Raw genomic sequence first — 21,855 nt, 5'->3', positions numbered from 1 at the left:
CAAAAAAGAATTTTAGGACGAGTTCACGAACAATATTTTTCATTACATTGTCATATATTATAGCAGAAAATACAAAATATAACCAACACCTTATGAATTAGGTTATGTAAGAAACAAACAAAGTTTGTTTATATTGTTGAAGCATGTCAAAAGATCAGAACAGCTGATTTGTTTTTGAAATAAGATAATAAGCTTAGACATAACCATATGGAACGTGAAAATATAACCATATGATTCGAGTCCGTAAAATTTTACGGACTAGTCCGCAAAAAGCTATCTTTAGGGACTCAACATGATCCGTAAGACAGCTGATTTTGAGACAGTGTAATGAAATAGTATATTTCGTACCTAGGGCTGAAAATTAGGTTTTGCCGGCTCGAGATAGTTTTTTAAGTTCAAGACGAAGTCGAGAACTTAAATCGATCGAGAGCTGCAAAACCATTTCGGCCCGTGGTACGAATAATTTTTTTCACCACACTATACCCTATTACCACTATTCCACACAATAATAATGTACACTAACAGTCAACACAACTACAACTTTAAGGTTATGTGAAGAAATAATTTGAGGAATTAGCAAAATAAATAATAAATACAGTAGTTGCTAGGCAGCGGTGACAATAAAAAAATTCTATTACAATGCTATGGATACTGATTGTGTATTTAATATGCATTCATGTTTTAAGAAAGTATGTGGGTAGCTGATTTTGCGGCCATAGGGATGTAAAAACCTGCTCGGTCCCCAAAGCCGATGACAGAGCTGGCATGGCCAGCAAATCGTAACTTTCAGCCACCAATTTACGTATGTAAAACAGCTAAAAACATCATAGTGTGGTGAAAACATTTTTTGGGGGTCCAGGGGGACCCAAAACGGATATATCCACTCAAAGCTCAAACTCAAAATTTTTGACGAAAACAATACTTTCACCATATACTATGTATAGGGGGAGAAAGTAAAAAGGGGACCAGACCCAGAGGCCAAAAAATGTAAAATGCTTTTTAATTGTTCAGTAATGGTAATAGCATTTATTTATATTGCACATATTAATAATAACCTTCAATAATATGCTAGCTCCACTCAATATTGGAAGCAGACAACTGCATGTACCAAGGCAACCTTAAGTTAGTATTGGTTAGTCTATGCTAATTACTACCTGCATTGCTGCATTCATGGTGGAACTTCCACCATGAACCTGCATTAATTAGACCATGAGACCTACCTACTTACATACCTGCATGTTCTTAAGTTTCATGGTATATGTTATTGCCTGCTGACAATTAGAAAAGAGTAAAGCGCTTTTTTGCTGTCATATGTTTGTGATTTTCTATATTTCTGCTAAGTTAGTTTTGTTGCTGTTGACTTTTTTTTTGTTCTTTGTTTATTTATTTTATAGGTAGCATCTGCTTGCTTCTGTCGTCTGTCTGAGCTTCACTTTCACTCTTCGAGAGTTCAGTCTTCACTCACAGTCACACAGTACTTAACACAAATATAGGCCTAATGTTTATTTTACCGAGATATTTTCAAATTTTCACTAGCCAGAAATTATTTACTCTGATCAAATAAAACATATTATTTTAACATTAGGCCTACGTTATAGAATGATTAATGATTCAATACTTGAAAATTTATCAATACACAATATCAATTTGTCAGTTTATTATATTGCGAGTGTTTTAATTACAGTTTTATCCATTATTATTACATGGTGGTATCAAAAATATTCATCGGCAAAACTAGAAGATTCTGGTGTTAATTCAAGCATTAGTGAGGGACAGATTGAAGAGGAAACCTCAGATCTCAAGGTAAGGGACATTAGGTAAAATCCAGCCCTACCCTGTAGCCAAACCATAACCAGTGTGAGATTTTCTTTTGACTTATAAAAAGTTAACCAAATTCCTACCGACGCTTTATCAGGCATACTGGTACTCTAAACAGTGATATCTCATCGATTCCAAGGTGGAAGTGAGAAGCTTAAGTTTATTGCTTTTAACCCTCCGAGTGTCCCTTGTTTTGGCCTTAATGTCTGCCTATTTTTAGCTCATTTGCAAGGTTTTATTAAAACGGATCTGAGAAGCTTAAAAACAATGTTAATTATACTGTTCATTAATATACCTACCATTTTGTTTGGAAAATCATGGGCTTCAATATTATATATAACATAGAGGATACGCGTCCGGTAACCGGACGTGGATAAGGCGTACGGCAATGACGTCATGGGGTTGCGGGAGCCTGGAACGCCTTTACCACAACAATACAATGACCAGCCATCGGTGTTCGTGGTGTAGTGGATAAGGTGCTCGGCTGATATACAAGAGGTCCAGGGTTCGAATCCCATTGATGACTTTAACTTTTTGTCGAAGAGTTTTGCATTGAATACCATTTATTCTTAACTGTACATCTTTTATTAGAATTTTTGGCATTAATAATTTTTTTTATAGAGAAAGAATTTCACCTTAATTCGATTTTTTCACTATCAGCAAGTTTGGTTGGTTAGGTTAGGTTATGACAGTAATTGCCGGACGTCTAATCCACGTCCGGTTACCGGACGCGTATCCTCTGCCTATATATAAAACATAAAGAACATTTGTTTAAAAAGAATTTTTTGGGTAGAAGAAAAATTTTGGAAAATTTTCAAAAAAAAATAAGTTCGCGCTCAATGAAATTGTATAAATTATAGGCCTATAAATATTTGAAAATAGCCACTTTGTTCTAAATTTTATGAGGATTACAAATATATAATCACATAGTGAGGTAAGTTATCAAATAACTTAAATAAGTTATGAGTGAAAAACAGATTTCAGTACATTGCGTTTAGCTAAGAATGCATAGCCTAACCATAGCTAGGAATCTGGCTGATAATTTACATCAATATCACTACCTACTTCTTCAGGATCATCAACCAGCCCTTCAAAATCACTTAAATCTTCTTATAATGCACCACGTATATCACTACTTTTGATTTTTAACACTAAAACAATGATAAACGTAATAAAACACATCAGTCATCGGTCCGAGGATAACCAAGCTGTTTACGAATACGCACGTCAGCTGTCTGCTACAATTACGATCGGCTCGGAGAACATACAGCGCTGAGACAGACCTCTGGAGAAAGCTTAAATTTTAAGGAAAAGAACGATACCTAACTCGATCCAGTTCAATCCGATTCAGTCAGCCATAGAGCCTTTGCCGTAAACAGTGTTCGTGAGTCGCTGCAGCGACGCATGACACTACACAAAGTGTGTTACGCGTTGCTGCAGCGACGCATGACACTCGGAGGGTTAAGTTACTTCCATATTATCAACTAGAAGCCACATGGAAACTTACTTACATGGAATTGAATAATGTTTTTCTTTTTGCGAGTACAGTTTCTTAACTAGGCTACGCTAATATCCATTGAAGCTATCGATTCAATTTGAAAACCTTCATTCAATTTTTTAACTTTCCAGCAAGTTTGGTTAGTGAGGTTAGGTTATGACAGTTTCATTTTATAATTGATACTATACTTAGTTAAATATATCAATTATTAATTGACATTTTCAATCGATATTAGCGTAGCTTAGTTAAGAAACTGGCCTACGAATTGAAGGTTGCAATTTGCCAAGAAGTTGGCCGCATCCCACAACAAATAATGCTTCACAGAGTTATGTTGAACTCCAGAACTAGAAGACAGCAGTGCATTTATGATTAGTGACACCACTTGCAGGATATGCTGTTTAAAATCAAGTAGCCTAAAGTTATATTAAAATAAACTCCCAGATCTAACCTTTTAATCACAATATGAAGTTTGATTCTAACATTTTTAGTTATCTTTTAATGCACTTTCAAAATTAGGGATGACCCTGCCCCACCCTGTATATAGGCCTACAAACAAATAGGCTACCGGTACCTATACAAACCAAACATCCTCTTTCATACGTACATAAGATGTGTCCGTGAACACAATAACTTGAGTAATTTTGGTTTGATTTTGATAAAATTTGGTTTGAAGGTGTAGAGCAGGATAAACTAGAATGAGCGCGCAAACCAGCATGATCGGACCATGGGAAATGAAATCAAATGAAAATGAAAATGAAAATGAAATGAAATGGAAATGAAAGAAACGAAACGAAACGAAATGCAATGAAAATCCTTCGAGGCGAACTTAGGACCTCATGGTCCTATCTTACAGTTAACCTCTACGTTTAATATTACGTAGGAACAGGGTTTTATTGGAGGTTTTATGGGGTAAAAATGGGTTACTATAATTTTTGGCCCTGAAAGAATAGGAATTTTTTTGAGATAAGAATAGGCATATACGGTATGTTAATCGGGAGTGTTAGCCATCATCATGCCAAATTTCAGCCCAATCCGTCCAGTAGTTATTGCGTGATTGAACTTCAAACAAACAAACACACAAACTTTTACATTTATAATATTAGTAAGATAAGATGAGGGAAATGGTTCTAAAATTTTTAGATTTTCTACTAACCATTTAGGTACTAACTATTTTGAGAGTAGATGAGTCGGAGAATTAATGCATGAAACAATTGGTCTCATTCCGTCTCCTGATTTGTGAACTTATTTGTGAGCTAATAGTGCTTTTGGCGGCTAGGGACATAAAAATGAAAAAGTATATAGGTCCTGGGTCTGGGTCTTAATATTCCACCTACGGTAATAGCTACTTCCCTAGGGCAATGAGAATGAGAGAATGAGAATGATTTATTTCCTGAAAGCATAATATGTACAAGGAAACGTCAATAGGCTACATCAATCTTAGCCTAAGCCTGCAACACACCATGCAGAGAATTGAAAAACAAAAACAAAACTTATTTATCATCACACATTGGCACTCATTGGCTAAAAAACTTACTTACTTGGCCAGGTGAAATTTCAAAATACTCTTTGAATGAGTAAATCGGATTTGCCAACAGAAGAGATTCCATCCCCTTTTTGAATTTTGCTTCCGACAGGTTCAGAGCTGTACAAGGGAGTTTGTTAAACAACTTGTATCTCTGTATACAATAGCTAGATTGGACCTTTCTTAATCTAACATAGGGTACATTCAAGTCGTCCTTCCTCCTAGTATTTTGAGGGTGGATATCACTTCGGAGTTCGAGAGAGCCTGACTCCTGCTTAGTATACAGAAGAGATTGGTAAATATATAAACTGTACACTGTCATAACGGATTCAGAAATAATGATAGATTTGCAGTGGTCTAGAAAATCAGCACCTGCCAAGATTCTGACTGTCGCCTTTTGGAGCGTCAAAACCCTCTCGACTCCCGGAGTGCCACCCCAAAGTCTTAAACCATAAAGAATTATGCTCTGAAAAAAATAAGGTAGGCAGTTCTTAGCCATTCAGTGGGTACAGAGTTCTTCAAGTTCCTGAGCAAGTGAATAACCCTGGAAAGTCTACTACATACTAAAGATATGTGACTATTCCAATCCAGCTTAGGATCCAACATTAATCCAAGTAGTTTAACGCTTATGACATCTTGCTTATGCTGTCTAAGACTAAATATTATGGACTGAGTCTTACTCTCATTCAGGAAGAGAAAGTTAGCTCGGAACCACGCCGAGGCCATTTGGAGAGCCTGAGACATAGTGCCCTGCAGGACATTTAAGTTATCATTTACCCCAATCAGAGTAGTGTCATCTGCATAGCAAACAACCCCCTCTCCCAAATGCAAAGAAGGTCATTTATCATTATGTTGAAAAGCAAGGGCCCAAGGACAGACCCCTGTGGGACGCCATGAGTTAAAGATTTGACAACAGAGGACTGACCATTTACAGAGACAAACTGTCTGCGCCCGCCCAAGTATGATCCCAGTAAGTCCAAACCCTTACCCCTAACTCCATAAAAATGGAGTTTGTCAAGCAAAATTTTGTGGTCCACGGTGTCAAAAGCCTTGCTGAGGTCACACATCGTGGCCCCAGCAAAGCCTCCACTCTCAAATGATTTTAAAACAACCCCAGTCAGAACTTCAACTGCATCGATTGTGGAACGGCCTGATCTGAAACCATACTGGGCTGACACAAGCAGTCCATTACTTTCAAAATAAGGTAACATTTGATCCTTAATTATACCTTCAAAAATCTTACCAAACACAGGGAGAATAGATACAGGTCTAAAATTTTCAGGCACATGGTTCCCCTTTTTATGGACAGGGACTACTCTGGCTGTTTTTAGGACATCTGGAAGAACACCCTCCTTGATACAAAGATTGATACAATAGGTGAGTGGAACTACAATATGATAAATCACATTCTTAATTAAGATTGCAGAGATATCAAAAACATCCATACTTCTAGAGCTATTCACTTATGTACAACAGATAGCACTTTCTCACAAGAGACAGGTTCAATGTTAAAAGAACATGTTGGTCTAGGATGCTGGGCTAGGAGGTTTACAGCGGGGGTTGGTGGGGTAGGCCTACCAATTGCATCCCGAGTCTGTTGGACAGAATTAATGAAGAAATCATTCAGCTCCTCAGCAGAAAGTCTAGTAGTTGGTTTTGCTTTTGCAGGGGCCCCCTCTTTTTTGATGACAGACCAAGCGGCAGCACAAGAATTTTGAGAGGACTCAATGAAATTGGCATTGTATTCTTGTTTTGACCGTACTAAACTCACCTGGTAATCTTTCTTTATCGCTTGATACCTCCTCTTGGCATCAAGGGTTTTTTCTTGTCCATAAATATCGTAAGAAAGAAGCAACCATCTTCTCAATATTACAATAGTCTCTGATTTCCACTCCGGAGCCAGTGGATGCTTTGTATTCTTCGGTCTAGACACTTTTTTAGTTAAAGATTCTTGAAAGAGCAAAATAAATATTCTTAAAAAATTACTAAAAATAACATTAGCATTACCCGCAAGTAAAATATTCCAATCAACTGAGTTGAGAGCAACTATAAAGTGATATGTTTTATCAAGAGTAATCGGTCGACAAGTCCTAGCAATATAAGGATCTTTATTCTTGGACAGAGGGATACCGAGACTAAACTGAATGCCATCATGGTCACCTATGGCATGTTTCACCACCTCTACTTTAAAATCTTCACGAGGAAGATCTGTGGCAACATTGTCCAGACAAGAGTTCTCACGAGTCGGCACCCAGACAGTACAGTAAAGATTCAGTGATTTATCTTATCTTATCTTATCTGACAGGGGCAGGTCGAGACCTTAAAGCACTTCATCCGAAATCGAATTATTGCGCACCCCAGATACTTAATTGCTTTCTTGTTGACCTACAAGTTGAGGCGCCCAATGAATGCCTGTAGCTTCCCAATTAGTTCATCCTCAGGAAGAAATCTACCTCTAGCCATATTTCCAAGAGTTATCAATCTAGCGTCAGAGAGCTCAATACAATCAAAGAGTAAGTGATCAGCTGTCTCTTCTGACCTATCACAGTACCTACAGATCGGTTCACCATCATATAAGCCCATCCGTTGTAGATGTTTCCTGAATCTTCCATGACCAGTTATCAGTTCAACAATTAATTTAATTCTTCGTCTGTCTAGTCTCAAGAGGTCACAGGCAACCTTTTTGGAAGGCCTAAACAGAGTAAGCTTGCTGACCCTAAGAAGGGGAACATCGACCCAGCGTTTGCGATGCTTTTCCTTGGCCCATGACGCAATCGCAGAACATACACTGTTTCGTGAGATGCCACAGAAGGGTTGCGGGCCTAACAATGATGTCGCAGAGGCAGTATTTGCCAATCTGTCTGCAGCTTCATTTCCTTCAATGCCTGAGTGTCCTGGTACCCAGCAAAGCGTAAGGTCATTTCTCCTACCCAACTCAGACACAGAAGCAAGACAATCCCACACGAGCCTGGAGTTGAATTCGTAAGAGTTTAATGCTTTTAAGGTCGCTTGACTATCAGTAAAGATATTGATTGTTTTGTCTCTGATATCTTTGTTAAGATGTTCTTGAGCACAAACTAGAATGGCAGTGACCTCCGCTTGAAAGACAGTTGGGTACACCCCCATTGGAAGACAAATACCAGTGCCTCCATTCATCCAATGCACACCTGCTCCAGTGCCCCCATTTTTGATCTTAGAACCATCAGTATAGCATTCTAAGTCACCTGTGGGTATGGGTCCTTTTCCGCCAGACCAATCCTTCCTATCTGGTATTAGTACTTTGAAAGGCTTTCCAAAGGAGTATTTTTTGGACATGTGATCTGAAGGTAAGTCCAATTCATCATTATGTACCACCTGAACAATTTTAGAGTGCCCTTTATTGTTCCCTGAGGCTATCCATAAGTTTTCGCATCTAAGGCGTTGGGCTGTTTTACTTGCTACCACCTTAATATAAATGTCAATAGGTAGCATGTCAAGCAGACAGTCAAGTGCCGCTCCAGGACAGCTACTTACTGCCCCAGTTATCATAATAAGAGCAAGCCTCTGAACTCCTGCTAAAGCTTTGACAGCTATAGTTGATTCCATCTTTGGCCACCACACAAGCGAACCATATGTAAGGGCGGGTCGAACAACAGATACATACAGCCAGTGCATAAGTTTAGGCTGTAACCCCCATGTGCCACTTACCATCCGCCTGCATGCCATAAGGGACCATTTGCCACGCTCAATGACTTTTTGAAGGTGTGGTCCCCAGTGAAGTGATCTGTCCAAAATTACACCAAGATACTTCACCTGATTCTGCAGCTCTATTACAGTACCCTGCAGTCTTAGTGGGCCGATCCCGTCCAGTTTCCTCCTTCTTGTGAAGGGTACCATTACAACTTTCCTGGGATTTATAGAGAGCCCAACATCCTGGCACCAACGGTCCACTACCCTTAAAGCTCTATTCATAAGGTCAGTTATGGTTCCGTGGAACTTTCCAACCACAAGGATTGCAACATCATCAGCATAACCTAAGGCGAAAACCCCACTTTCGTTGAGGGTCCTTATAAGGTCGTCTGCTACCAAATTCCAAAGTAGAGGAGAAAGAACCCCCCCCTGAGGACATCCTCGAGTAGTTCTTGCCTCGATCGTATCATTGTGGAGTGAGAGCCTAACCTTCCTACTGAGAAGCAAGGATTCAATCCATCTACATATTATACCGTGAAAACCTCTTGCTCTCACCGCATTAAGAATCGCTGGAGTACCAGTATTGTCAAAAGCACCTTGAATATCGAGAAAGGCACCCAGGGCCACTTCACTGCTCTCTAGAGCTTTCTCAATCTTGCTTACAAGTTGGTGCAACGCAGTCTCGCATGATCTTCCTGAGACATACGCATGCTGATTAATATGTAAAGGATGTGTCCTAAGAGCTGTATCCATCATATATCTTGAGACCAACTTCTCTAGGATCTTAAGAAAGAAAGAAGATAGAGAAATGGGTCTGAATGACTTAGGGTCAGTGTAACTATCCCTTCCTGGTTTAGGAATAAATGCGATACGCGAATTACACCACCCTAAGGGAATGTGTCCTAACGCTAAGCTGGCTCTGAAAAGTTTACAGAGTGGGTGTATAATTGTATCAAGACCCTCCTGCAAACAAGCAGGTCTTACCTCATCAGGACCCGGCGATTTGAAGGGTCGTAATAAGCCAACAGCCCATCTTACCTTGCTGAAGGTGACTATGCGGCAAGCAGTGCTCCACATAGAATGAGTGGCACGACGGCCCAGGTTAGGCCGCTCTGGACTCACCTCCTCCTGCTGCACTTCAGAAACAATACAACCAGGGAAATGAGTTTTTACCATAACCTTTAGTATTTCGGTAGGTTCAAAAGCCATTACACCATCCGGTCCCTCAACGGCACCCAAAGTAACATGCCTGTCTCTAACAAGTACCTTATGTATTCTAGAAGTATCCTTGATACTCTCTAAATTTCCACAAAAATTTTTCCATGAGAGCCTTTTGGCCTTACGTACTGCATGGTTATATTCTGTGAGAGTTGTATGGTATGTATCCCAATTATTGGTTATCTTTGCTCGCCTAAATTGGGCCCTTACTCTCTTCCTAAGAGAGGCAAGTTCAGGACCCCACCAACTAGCCCTGTTGCTCTTTCCCTTGCTAAAAGGACAATTATCCTCAAAGGATGTAACTATGCACCTAGTTAGACGATCTGCCGCCTCGTCAAGCGCATCAACTGTGTTAATAGGAGATGTGTTCAGGTTCGAGGCAATTCTGCCCCGAAGATCAGCTCTGAAGGATGCCCAGTCGGTTTTAACTGGGCTCCTGAATAAGCGAACCTCGCCGCAGAAATTCCCCAACCCGAAGACAATGTGCCTATGATCAGACAGGGATGGCTCAAGGGACACTGACCAGTCAATAATCCTGTCAGCCATACCCGCCGAACACAGGGTAAGATCAATTACTGATTGGCCTATCCTGCTTAAAAAAGTTGGTTCTGAGCCTACATTTGCAACAAGTAGGCCGCAAGAAGCTATGTATTCTAGAAGTGACCTACCTCGGTTGTTAGTGTCCCTGCATCCCCAGGCCGTATTATGGGCATTGGAGTCGCAGCCTATCACGAGTTCAGATCCAGACTCGTGTGCGAGGTCGACCAATCTTCTGACCTCGGCCGATGGGAGCAGTCCATCGTCGCCCTGTGGCATGTAAACAGAGGCCAGCAGCAGATTTATGTTGGATTTAGTACATACAGTCTTAATTACTGTTACGTCCCTCGAACAAAGCTCTAGAACTGGATTACATTTTAGCCCCTCTTTAACCCAAATGCAAGTTCTAGGGTGTGGTACAGATGCAGAGAAGATGCTACCCTTTATAGTTCCCATCCCCGCAATTCTAAAATTATTGATCCAGGGTTCTTGAATCAAGGCATAATCTAAGGACTGCTTAACCGTGCTCAGACAGAACACAGCCGTGGCAGCCTTACTGTGTTGTAGGTTCGCTTGAAGGACCTGAGTCATCAGAGGGAGCACCAGAGATAACTCTGAGCTGTATTTTCCCCAGACCCAGATAGATAATCCAGCCACGATCTTTCAGAACCTGCGCATTCATTTCATCAATAGCAAGAACAAGAATCTGATGATCATCCTTCCTCTTCCCACCAATGACGCGCCAGTCCTTTGTCGTGACACCAGGATTTTGTCGCTCAATCTGAACAAACACTTTAGAGGCTTCGACCTTGGCCAAGCGCCTGTCAGTGCGTAGGAGCACTTTGGTCGTGCGCAACAGATCCTTATAGTCTGCTACAATGACCTCCATACTCCCCTCACTTCCCAGCGCCAGCTTCGGTGCCACCCTCTTTAGCCAGTCAGTTGTTTCAGAATTACCACAAGTTACGACAAGAGCACCCTTCTCATGGTAAATTTTTTCAAACTGATGAGGAATGTTGGCGCCGTCATCACCAAACACCAACTCCATCAGTTTGTCCTGCAACAAATCACATTCCTCAACAGAGAATCTCGCATCGGGATAGGCCGCTGGAGCTACTGCCAACTTGTGACCCACAAGCTGATCTCTGTAGCTGGCCTTTCCTGCAACGAGTCCATCTGCTGATTGATTAGAGTTTTTATTTCTCTTAGAAGGAGGATTTTGAGACGACCCAGGGTTACTATCGGATCCGGTTCTACGCATCGGTGATACGCCTGAACCTTCCCCAGGAGAACTCAAGGACTCTCGCTTCCTCTTTCTCCACTGTCTGTTAGGGATCCACGTGCCCTCAGCCTTTTTCTTTTCTCTAACAGACATATTGTACTCAGTTTTGGTCATAACTGTAAAAGTGATCTCAGAGTCGGACGAAACATCCGCCAGAGATGGAGAGTCGCCAGCACTGCTGGTGTTTAGTGGCTTATTCAGGTCTGCATCTAACCTGTGGCAAAGCTCAAGCACATCAGTAGATGAATTGGGTGGAGTTCTTGCTGTTAAGGAACTTCTCGAGAAGACCTCTGGCGAGTCCAGGATCTCCCCAGGTTCCGTCTCCATAGCGGTGTTCTGCACAGTAACATTATCATTGTTAAAGGAAAGCTGATCGTTGCCCTCCCCAGAATCCATGGGCTTGTCCTCCAAAAAGGAGGAGTGGGATTCCCCGCTTGAGCAGGTACCCACCTGGGGTAATGATTCCGTTCGTTTACTTTCAGCCATTACTAAAACAAGAAAAGCAAAAAAGTTAGCAGTTTAGCAGCCGAACCGTGACCCACTCACTACGCCTGCTAATATCCAAGACTGGACCCTTTCGGGGTAGGACCCCTCATCGTCTCCAGCTCAGTCCTGTCACAGCTGCACACATACCTGTAACAGTTGGCGGTAACATTAGCTATCTGGGCCTTGGCCGGATTGGTGATTGTCACCTCCGCCCAAGGCCAGTACTAGAGCAGCCGCTCCCTACCCTAGGGCTGTCTAGTCACGACACAGCCAGCGCTAGATCCGCTGCCTTCAGCGAGTGCAGAGGCACCCCTTGCAGGCTGTGCATAGCACAATACGACTTTGCTGAACAAAGTCGACTCACAGCGGTCTTGGAGGAGGAGCTGTCATAGACAGCTCCCCCTCCCTGAGGAGCTTACGCTTACCTCTCACCACCTGATCTGAAACCATACTGGGCTGACACAAGCAGTCCATTACTTTCAAAATAAGGTAACATTTGATCCTTAATTATACCTTCAAAAATCTTACCAAACACAGGGAGAATAGATACAGGTCTAAAATTTTCAGGCACATGGTTCCCCTTTTTATGGACAGGGACTACTCTGGCTGTTTTTAGGACATCTGGAAGAACACCCTCCTTGATACAAAGATTGATACAATAGGTGAGTGGAACTACAATATGATAAATCACATTCTTAATTAAGATTGCAGAGATATCAAAAACATCCATACTTCTAGAGCTATTCACTTATGTACAACAGATAGCACTTTCTCACAAGAGACAGGTTCAATGTTAAAAGAACATGTTGGTCTAGGATGCTGGGCTAGGAGGTTTACAGCGGGGGTTGGTGGGGTAGGCCTACCAATTGCATCCCGAGTCTGTTGGACAGAATTAATGAAGAAATCATTCAGCTCCTCAGCAGAAAGTCTAGTAGTTGGTTTTGCTTTTGCAGGGGCCCCCTCTTTTTTGATGACAGACCAAGCGGCAGCACAAGAATTTTGAGAGGACTCAATGAAATTGGCATTGTATTCTTGTTTTGACCGTACTAAACTCACCTGGTAATCTTTCTTTATCGCTTGATACCTCCTCTTGGCATCAAGGGTTTTTTCTTGTCCATAAATATCGTAAGAAAGAAGCAACCATCTTCTCAATATTACAATAGTCTCTGATTTCCACTCCGGAGCCAGTGGATGCTTTGTATTCTTCGGTCTAGACACTTTTTTAGTTAAAGATTCTTGAAAGAGCAAAATAAATATTCTTAAAAAATTACTAAAAATAACATTAGCATTACCCGCAAGTAAAATATTCCAATCAACTGAGTTGAGAGCAACTATAAAGTGATATGTTTTATCAAGAGTAATCGGTCGACAAGTCCTAGCAATATAAGGATCTTTATTCTTGGACAGAGGGATACCGAGACTAAACTGAATGCCATCATGGTCACCTATGGCATGTTTCACCACCTCTACTTTAAAATCTTCACGAGGAAGATCTGTGGCAACATTGTCCAGACAAGAGTTCTCACGAGTCGGCACCCAGACAGTACAGTAAAGATTCAGTGATTTTAACAAGTTTATAAAATCTTCAGACAAACGGTTTTTTTTCAACACATTAATGTTCATGTCACCACCCAGGATAATATGGTTTGTTGCCCTCTTGTTGCCTACAAAATAAGGTTCTCAAAGCTAGACAAAAACATTCCTGGATCACCATCAGGGGACCTATAGACACCAATAAGGACAATGTTCATAGCCGGGAAATGAACGCAGACAAACTCATGATGTAACTCTAAACAAAAACTATTTACATTGATAAAAATAAATGAGTCACTAAGTTCTTGGGAAGCAAATATAGCAACTCCGCCTTGCCTGCGTTGAGAACGACAAAAAGCTGAAACATAAAAATAACCCTTAATGTTCACAAGCTTAATATGTTCATCACTCAACCAGTGTTCCGACAAGCATAATATTTTGTATTTGTTATCAGTGAGCATCATTTCAAGTTCCATAACACGGGTGTAGCATAGACACTGGACATTTAAAAATAGTAAGCAAATGTTTAGGAATTCCATGTTGTTTAGGGCTGTGCCAACTTTGGCTGCCGACTCCCTTACAAAGTTGAGAGTTTATAAAGTTACGTTGAAATCTAGGCTTAGTAACAAATTCTCTAACGAGTGCACCCTCTGGCCAAAAGGATTCATTCAACACTTTTGAGGTTAGGTTGGCAGGAATGCCTATTTTAAAAGAAGTGTAGGTATTGTGTTTAGGTTTGAGAGGAACCACATCACCCTGAATACCAGATTTGTTAAGAAAGTCTGAAATATCTTCCTTCACACAATCTACGGCGAGTCTGGAAACAAAAATCGATGAAAGTTTACCTACCGCACGAACCTTTGTAGAGTCTAGAGTTTTATTGGTCCCGATGATTTGTAGAGACTGTTGTTTAGTGGAACCAATATGCTTAGAATTAATACTGGGCTTTAGTCCATCACGCTTTAAATGTCTTTTCTTACCAGCTGTTTGCCACTGTTCAGCACTGCTTATGTAGTACACGTTGTCCAGAGGTGGAAGCACAATCAGAAACAGCCTTGTTACTTGAACCTCTTGTTACCTGGGCAAAGGACTTAGCCTCAACCTCGCTGTTTATTAGCTCCAAACTATTAGCAGATGCAATGCCAACCTCCGTGGAAGACAGTGTGCCAGTTGTATCAGAGTTTTTATCATTAGTCTTAGGCCTATTTAAAGGATCAACTAGCCTAATTTGCGAGTTAAGAATCGAGTCTAGTTTATTGTTGACAGCAATATTATCAGATGCTATTCCCTTAACAATTTGAATCAAATTCAATACTGTGGATTTCAGCTCAATTAAGCCCTCAATATAGTCAACGTTCTTGATGACTTTGTCAAACTTAACCTCACAATCACTGCAAGCCCACTTGGACTTGTTACCTTACAGACTCATACAATTGTATTCCTCACTGCTTATATTCACACACTCACAATGAAACCATTTAAAACAGAAGAATTCACAACAAACTCCTTTTCCATCATCACAAACAGTAGTTTTACAGACTGGACAAATATCATCACAAACAGTAGTTTTACAGACTGGACAAATATCATCGTTGTAACCACCAGCCATGACAGGTTCACTCCAATTCCTTTAAAGACAGTAAACTGCTCTGTGGCAGGCTAATAGGCTAACTTTAAGTTAATATTAATGAAGTGAAAGCAAATGATTGACAAAAAGTTGGGAATCTTTTAAAAGTCATTATAACTTACTTTAATTAGACAACATTTATTCAATAGCCTATAGACAATAGACAATAATGTTTATTGGCATGTTCGTTGAGAACAGTACATGCGTCATTATTCGTGTATTATATCTTCATATTCCAATATTACCATTTTAGTTGTATGCATTTCCTTCCTCATGTCACCTAGAAACAGAATATAGAATTTTCTACTGTCTCTCTAATCACCGATCTTTGGCTGAAATAATAGCCTACTTTTGTAATTTGCAAGTGATGACCGACTTGAAAATGCTTTGAGGTGGGAATTTATTTTTTAATGCTCATAACTTTTCAAGACAGTCCCCATTTAAACTTCCTTAACTGTTCCAGGAATCCCAACGCAAAGACGATTCAATAGATGAAAATATCATGTCTCATATTAAGAAAAGACACTCCTTAGCAGAAGAAGTAGCTGCAAACTTGACTCAGCAACAACTTGAGGAAGAAATGGAGTAAGTTTATTTATAATACTACGTGTGAAATAATTGATTAAATGTATTGATGTTGTCAATTCACTGAGAAATACTACACATAGGCCTAAATAGTTGTGAGGCTCCATTTATTCATTTTCAAGTATGATAATCAAAGTGTTTTGAATATTATTCCAAAGTACTTTGAAAACTTGTTGATCATATTTGAAAAAAAAACCTCAAGAACTAATCTTCTGTAATAACAGACGGTGTATTGGTTAAGACGATGTAAGAAAAAAGAAAGCCATTCCATGTAACTTAAGCATCAATTTTGCACAATTTGCATCAATTTTGAAGATAAAATACCCTGTCACAGCAACCCACAGAAAGGTGAATTTTCATTTGTCTGATTGTATTCTTACTGTAATATTTCCTTAAATGTATCAGAATCATTCCCTATTTAAATAAAATTATGTTTCATGAGTAAGGTTTGCTACATTGAAGAAAAAAGCTTGCTGTTTGGTAAAATGTTAATAGTATGGTCTGGAAAAAATCAATTTTTCCAAATTTTATAAAAATAAACCTATGACCAAGCAACTAAAACCAATAACAAAGGAATTTCAAATGTACAGTTTATTGGAATTTTCTCCTTAGCAATAAAGCCTTCAACAACGCTTTATTTATTTTATTTTTAAGTTTTACTCAATGGCTGCAATAAAAATTAGGCATTTTTTCATGATTTTTTAGTAAAAGTTATAACAAATCAATTTTTGAAAATCTAAAAACCCTATAACACTTTTGTTCCTGTTACCCAATCTTGCTGGTTCACAAAATCTATACAAATAAAATTAGAGTTCTGTCTGAACTTTGTTCATAATTATATTGTTTTTTTGTTATTTTTACGTTTTATAAATTAAAGAAGCCTAAACAAGTCTTATCTCAATTTCTGTCTGTCTGTCTGTCACGGCCCAGAAGGCATTTTATGTGGCCTTCTCCTGAAAAACATGAGCATCGATTGTGATTCAAATAGGCTAGTTTTTTTGTATTCACTGGATTGGCAACAGTGTCTTTAGCCATTAAAATATGGCCTCACTACTTTTGAAATAAAATAATTGAGGTTCAAAAACCCAATATTGCGCGTTTTTTCTGTGAAGTTTTCTCCCAGTGTTTACCACATATGGTACGTCATTAATGTAATATCTGTTTGTAGACTACGACATCTATGAAGTAACAAACGGCTGTTTGGATAAAGATTATTTTTCTAGCTGTCACTGATATGTTTACATTAAATGTTGTGTACAAATACTGCAACCTTTCCGATCACGTTTTGTAATAATGTGCAATAATGTGTAACTGTATATGAAATTAAACTGCTTGTTATCATTCAGATCCTTAACCGGAGATTCTGCGTGTGTGTATCAAAATGTACTCAAGTTTTGATAACCGGGAAAAAAGACCCTGAATCAGTGTTGAATACGGCTGGGAAACTTATATTTGTTAATCATTGTCTCCAATAGCTTACAAACGAGGTTTCCACTCATTTACAGCGCTTTTGTGTGATGTAAAAAATCACAACAACAGTTTGATCGTAGATGTTGCTGCGATCTCGGAAGATCGTTACGGTTTCATTGTGATCGTAACAGAGGTTTCCAATGTGTCACTTTCGGTTTCTACACACTGCTATTGCACTGTTATCACTGTACCGTATACCACCGCCAATATAGGGCATCTAGCAAAGATTTGTTTTAGAAATCCTAATGCACCTATCAAATTCTTGAATCTTGAACACCTCCCCTTCTTAGTGAGTTTCATAAATTAAGTCTACCCACGGGTTTATGTGTATTTTTTTACGTCTCACTGTCATAGCGGGAGCTGGTGGCACCGTCAATTGGAAAACAGAAATGTCGTATTGTGCTTAGTGTGTTATCATGGCTTTCCGCAACATAATTTTACACATTTACTTATAAAGTTTAACTTGCTTTTAAATTTTCAGACCAAATTTTGTTGTTGATTAAGAACATATTCTTTATAACAATTAGAACTGGGTAACAAAAATCCAATTTAACTCCCCCCCCTCCCCTGTATCTACCCACTTGTCTACTTTCAAAAAGCGAGGACATGTTTATAATTTAATTAGAAGTTTATTTCCATAATCTAGTGATTTTTCCAAAGTTTTACAGCTACACATGTGACAAATTAATTTTATTAGTCAAAAGCTTACCCAAGCAAAGAGAGGGCAAAACAGCCGTTATATTAATAACACTGTGTTGGAAGATCAAAGCTTTCTTATCAAGAATAATTCATCTTCTGTGATAAAATTCCTATTTCAGGTAAACTTGCCAATAGCAGCTTGCTTGGCCAAGACTATACTTCTGATAACCCTCATATATTACATTAAAATGTATTCTCAAAGAAAATTTAGAAAACTAATTTTTGTTGGTTTTTTTCAGAGTTGAGAAACAACAGTTAGAGGCAATATTCCAGCTCCTTCAAAATCAGCAAGAAAAATATCAAGTTTCATCAATGGAAGAATTAGAAGACCAACTTAGACTCTATCGTTAGATTTTACAAAAGTCAAGGTTTTTGTAGGTCCTATTACCTATGTTGTACATATTGTATTATTAACAATACATGTGGCTTTAATTAAATGTTTTAAATTATAATGCCTAATTAGTCTTTTATACTAATTTAGATTTATTTATTGTTAATATATTACCTGTATAAAATATATTTTATGAGATCAATACTTTGTTCAAAACTTGAATAAATGTTTTCAATGTTATTTTTTTATATTTTCTTTAATAAATTCCATATCACTCTTATCTTGTGTGTTATATTGCTTGAGCATTAACTATCCCAAGGAGGTTATTAGCTTTCTATCTTCTATGACTCAGTTCTTACAGTAGGAAATGTGGAAACTATTTTCAGGAGGGCAATAATAGTATATTTCATCACCAGGGCATTTTTCGACCCGAGCTCTGTGAAGCCAGAAAATGAGAGAGGGGTTTATTAAGAAAGTTAGAAAACAAAAATACTTTTCATGAAAAATAACATTACTTTCAGTTAATTGTTTTCAATTTTGCTAAAACGGAAATAAGCAGATGTTTAGTCAGATTGTGTTAGTGTACATTATCGATATGTTGACCTAATTGTCAAGAATACTAAAATAAGCTACCACCAATTATATCCACCGACACAATTAATTATCATGATTCTATAATTCCGTCTATTACAATTGTGATAGTGTATTGATAGTGTGTGTTATTGATATGTTGACTTAATTGTAAAGAATGCAACAATAATCTACCACCAATTAAATCTTATTAGCAAGTTATTAACAAGCAGACTAAAATAGTTTTACTTATTCTCCAAAAGCATAACATGGGAGTTTTTAATTTACAATCTTTAAAATAGTTTCCGTAACTAATATCTGTACATAAATGCTTCAATAAACTAACTAAATTGTTTGTTGTTTTAAGCTCTCCAAAATGGTTTGAAGAAATTAAAAAGCTCATGATTTGAGGGTCATAAATGAAAAACCCCAATTAAATTTTACCCAATATATCCCCCCCCATTCCCATGGTCCAATCAAGCTGGTTTACCAAATTTCATCGAACTCTGATCATTTTTGCTTGAGTTAGTGCTAATGGACACATATATATGAATTGGAACGGATTGTGTCTTTGGTCTTTGGGCACATCAAAACGTAAAAGTAAATCGGTCCTGAGTCCAGGTATTACCATGAGACCTACGGTAATAGCTTATTCCCTAAATGGAAAATTCACTAAAATGAAATAGTAGCGAATCCAATTCTTTAAGTTAATATGAGCTTTGTCTGTGTTGTTTGTTTGTAATATTTTTCTCATAACCCAGTGGAATGAATTGGGCTAAAACCCCTAAACTTTAGTGTGACAATGGGAAAATATTAATATTTGTGTCTTATGTAAATGTAAACTATTTTTTTTTTTATTTGACTTATGTCACATGTGTGAGTTCTAGGGCCTACTATTTATTTAAATTAAATTGGATTCCTCACGGAGTTCAAGTAGAAATAAAACTTTCTCGTCCGTGTATAGATCAACTTTCCAGAGTTTCATAGCGATCAGATGGATTTAATTTAATTTATTATTTAATTGAATTTTGAATTCTTATTAGGTTTGAAATCAGCATCCCATTATATAGGTCTTGCTACCACGTCCATTTCATGTTCAGAGCATTAAGAGGTCTGACTCAAAAGGGGGTAAACAATTCCCGACATTATAATTTTTTTCTGCGCACACGAGGGGAGTATTTCCAGTCCTAGAAGGAAAACTGGTAAACTATACTATTATTTTATTTTATTTTGCTTCCGGTCCAAACAAACCAATTTTTTTTTTTTTACAATTCATAATTTAATGTAACTATATCTAAGGCCGGGGCCACACAAGGCGGATTATCCGCGCGGACGATCTGCGCGGATCATCCACATGGTCCGACAACACATTGAATCAAATGAGAGTGGCCACACGATCCTAAGCCGCCTGGGCGGATTGTCCATGTCATGTCGTCGATTGTCCACGCGATCATAAGTCGCGTTGGAGGGGATGACACACGTAGTCTTATGAGAGTGGCCACACGATACTGTACGGATTGTCCGCGCGGTTGGAGCTCATTTTCAAGCATTTGTAGTTGTTTTTTTTTTTTGTTTGTGCTTGTGCGTTTCGGTTTATAGGTGTAAAATGTTCGATACAGACAAATTAATAGAACTTGTTAAAGACAAACCATGTCTGTGGGATTTATCATGTTGTATTTCATGTTGTACATTTCTCATGAGTGTATCTTCCTTAGTTATATGATGCGGTCGAAGCAATTGAAGTAGCTCGTCAAACGATGCTATCTACATGCGATAGTAACCAAAAAAACTCTGAATTATGGTTTCGCATGTCCTCATAAAAGGTTTGGAACTTATCGGTTGTGAAAGGATGGACCCAATGATTTCGGTTAACCTTAGGCTCTAGCTCACCACACGCTTCTAATGCACAAACTAACATAAGTGTTTCGTCCATGACTACCATGAGAACGAGTTAATTAAACCTTGTTCTAATCTTACAGTACGTAGGCTGGGAAACCCCAACCGGAAGCGGTTCATCCGCTCCGTGTGGCCGGGACATTGTCGCGCGGACGATACGCCCCGTGTAGCCCCGGCCTAAGGGTTAAGTGCAATGGGACCTATGTCATATGTCCCATGACATATGCACCTATGTATACTGACAGGGGGTACAATTCTAGGGGGATACAATTACACCCCATACACTGACCAAATAAGCCTCGTTGCAAATTAGGGGAGACAATTCCGCGGGCCGTCCAGTTTTTAATGGTATGCCGATGGATATAATGAAACCAATAGTGCATACCAATATCAATGTTTTATTAAGAGGTACAACTCCGACCCGCCTTGGTACATTCTGTGCTGGCAATGTTTTGATCAAGAAAATGAGACAGTGACGCCACCTGGGTGGTGTACAATTCCAGGGGGGAACAATTGTATAGCGCCTCGTTTTCCTAGTCACGAATGGATGAGAACCTCTTTAGAGAAGGAGTGGGGGGCATGACGTCACTCTTCCCTTGAGGGAACACCATTACCGTATAACGAGATGATATGATTCCATCGGTGTTCGTGGCGTCTCGGACTGGTATTCTGGAGGTCTCCAGATTGAATCCCGGCGGGGACACAGACTTTTTGTCAAAAATTTGTCTTAGAATGCAAATACTTAACTGATCATCTTTTGTTAGAATTTGAGGCATTTATAATTTTATTTACGAATAGCACTATTTTTTTTTTAAATTAGTAAACCTTCATTCGATTTTTATTTTATATATTTTTTTTATATTATCAGCAAGTTTGATTAGGTAATGGCAGTTTAATTTTATAATAAAACATTTTAAAATTAATTTTATAATTAAAAATTTTGAGTAAACCTTCATTAAATTTTTATCTCGATTTTTTTTTATATTATCAGCAAGTTTGGTTGGTTAGGTTATGACAATTTAATTTTACAATAAAAATTTTTCAATTAATTTTATGATTAAAAAATTACTTCATATTAAAAAAATTATATTTTATAATAAAAAAATAATTTTAT

General features: G+C 38.6%; 2 protein-coding genes across 2 annotated transcripts; one reads left to right on the top strand and one right to left on the bottom strand.

Annotated features, from left to right (window-relative positions):
* The first annotated feature begins 1,428 nt into the window (after nt 1-1,428).
* On the top strand, nt 1,429-18,342 carry LOC129002732 (matrix-remodeling-associated protein 7-like). Its single transcript, XM_054430754.1, has 3 exons — nt 1,429-1,803; nt 15,654-15,775; nt 18,184-18,342. The coding sequence occupies exons 1-3, from the start codon at nt 1,600-1,602 to the stop codon at nt 18,293-18,295; spliced, it is 438 nt and encodes a 145-aa protein (XP_054286729.1). The 5' UTR covers nt 1,429-1,599; the 3' UTR covers nt 18,296-18,342.
* LOC129002731 (uncharacterized) lies at nt 9,511-12,338 on the bottom strand. Its single transcript, XM_054430753.1, has 2 exons — nt 10,394-12,338; nt 9,511-9,643 (listed from the first exon to the last, which is right to left on the bottom strand). The coding sequence occupies exon 1, from the start codon at nt 12,028-12,030 to the stop codon at nt 10,816-10,818; it is 1,215 nt and encodes a 404-aa protein (XP_054286728.1). The 5' UTR covers nt 12,031-12,338; the 3' UTR covers nt 9,511-9,643; nt 10,394-10,815.
* Nucleotides 18,343-21,855: the final 3,513 nt, after the last annotated feature.

Source organism: Macrosteles quadrilineatus, unplaced genomic scaffold, assembly GCF_028750875.1.
Source record: "Macrosteles quadrilineatus isolate MER2022 unplaced genomic scaffold, UCM_ALF_1.0 Scaffold_9__3_contigs__length_116548681, whole genome shotgun sequence".
NCBI classification, from domain to species: domain Eukaryota; kingdom Metazoa; phylum Arthropoda; class Insecta; order Hemiptera; family Cicadellidae; genus Macrosteles; species Macrosteles quadrilineatus.
This window is presented reverse-complemented; position numbering and strand designations above follow the sequence as displayed.

Excerpts from the sequence above, each read along its gene's own strand:
- LOC129002731 (XM_054430753.1), bottom strand. The coding sequence starts at position 12,030 with ATGGCTGAAAGTAAACGAACGGAATCATTACCCCAGGTGGGTACCTGC.
- LOC129002732 (XM_054430754.1), top strand. The coding sequence starts at position 1,600 with ATGATTAATGATTCAATACTTGAAAATTTATCAATACACAATATCAAT. Across the intron at positions 1,804-15,653 it reads AGGAAACCTCAGATCTCAAG|GAATCCCAACGCAAAGACGA; the intron begins GTAAGGGACATT and ends TAACTGTTCCAG. Across the intron at positions 15,776-18,183 it reads CAACTTGAGGAAGAAATGGA|AGTTGAGAAACAACAGTTAG; the intron begins GTAAGTTTATTT and ends GGTTTTTTTCAG.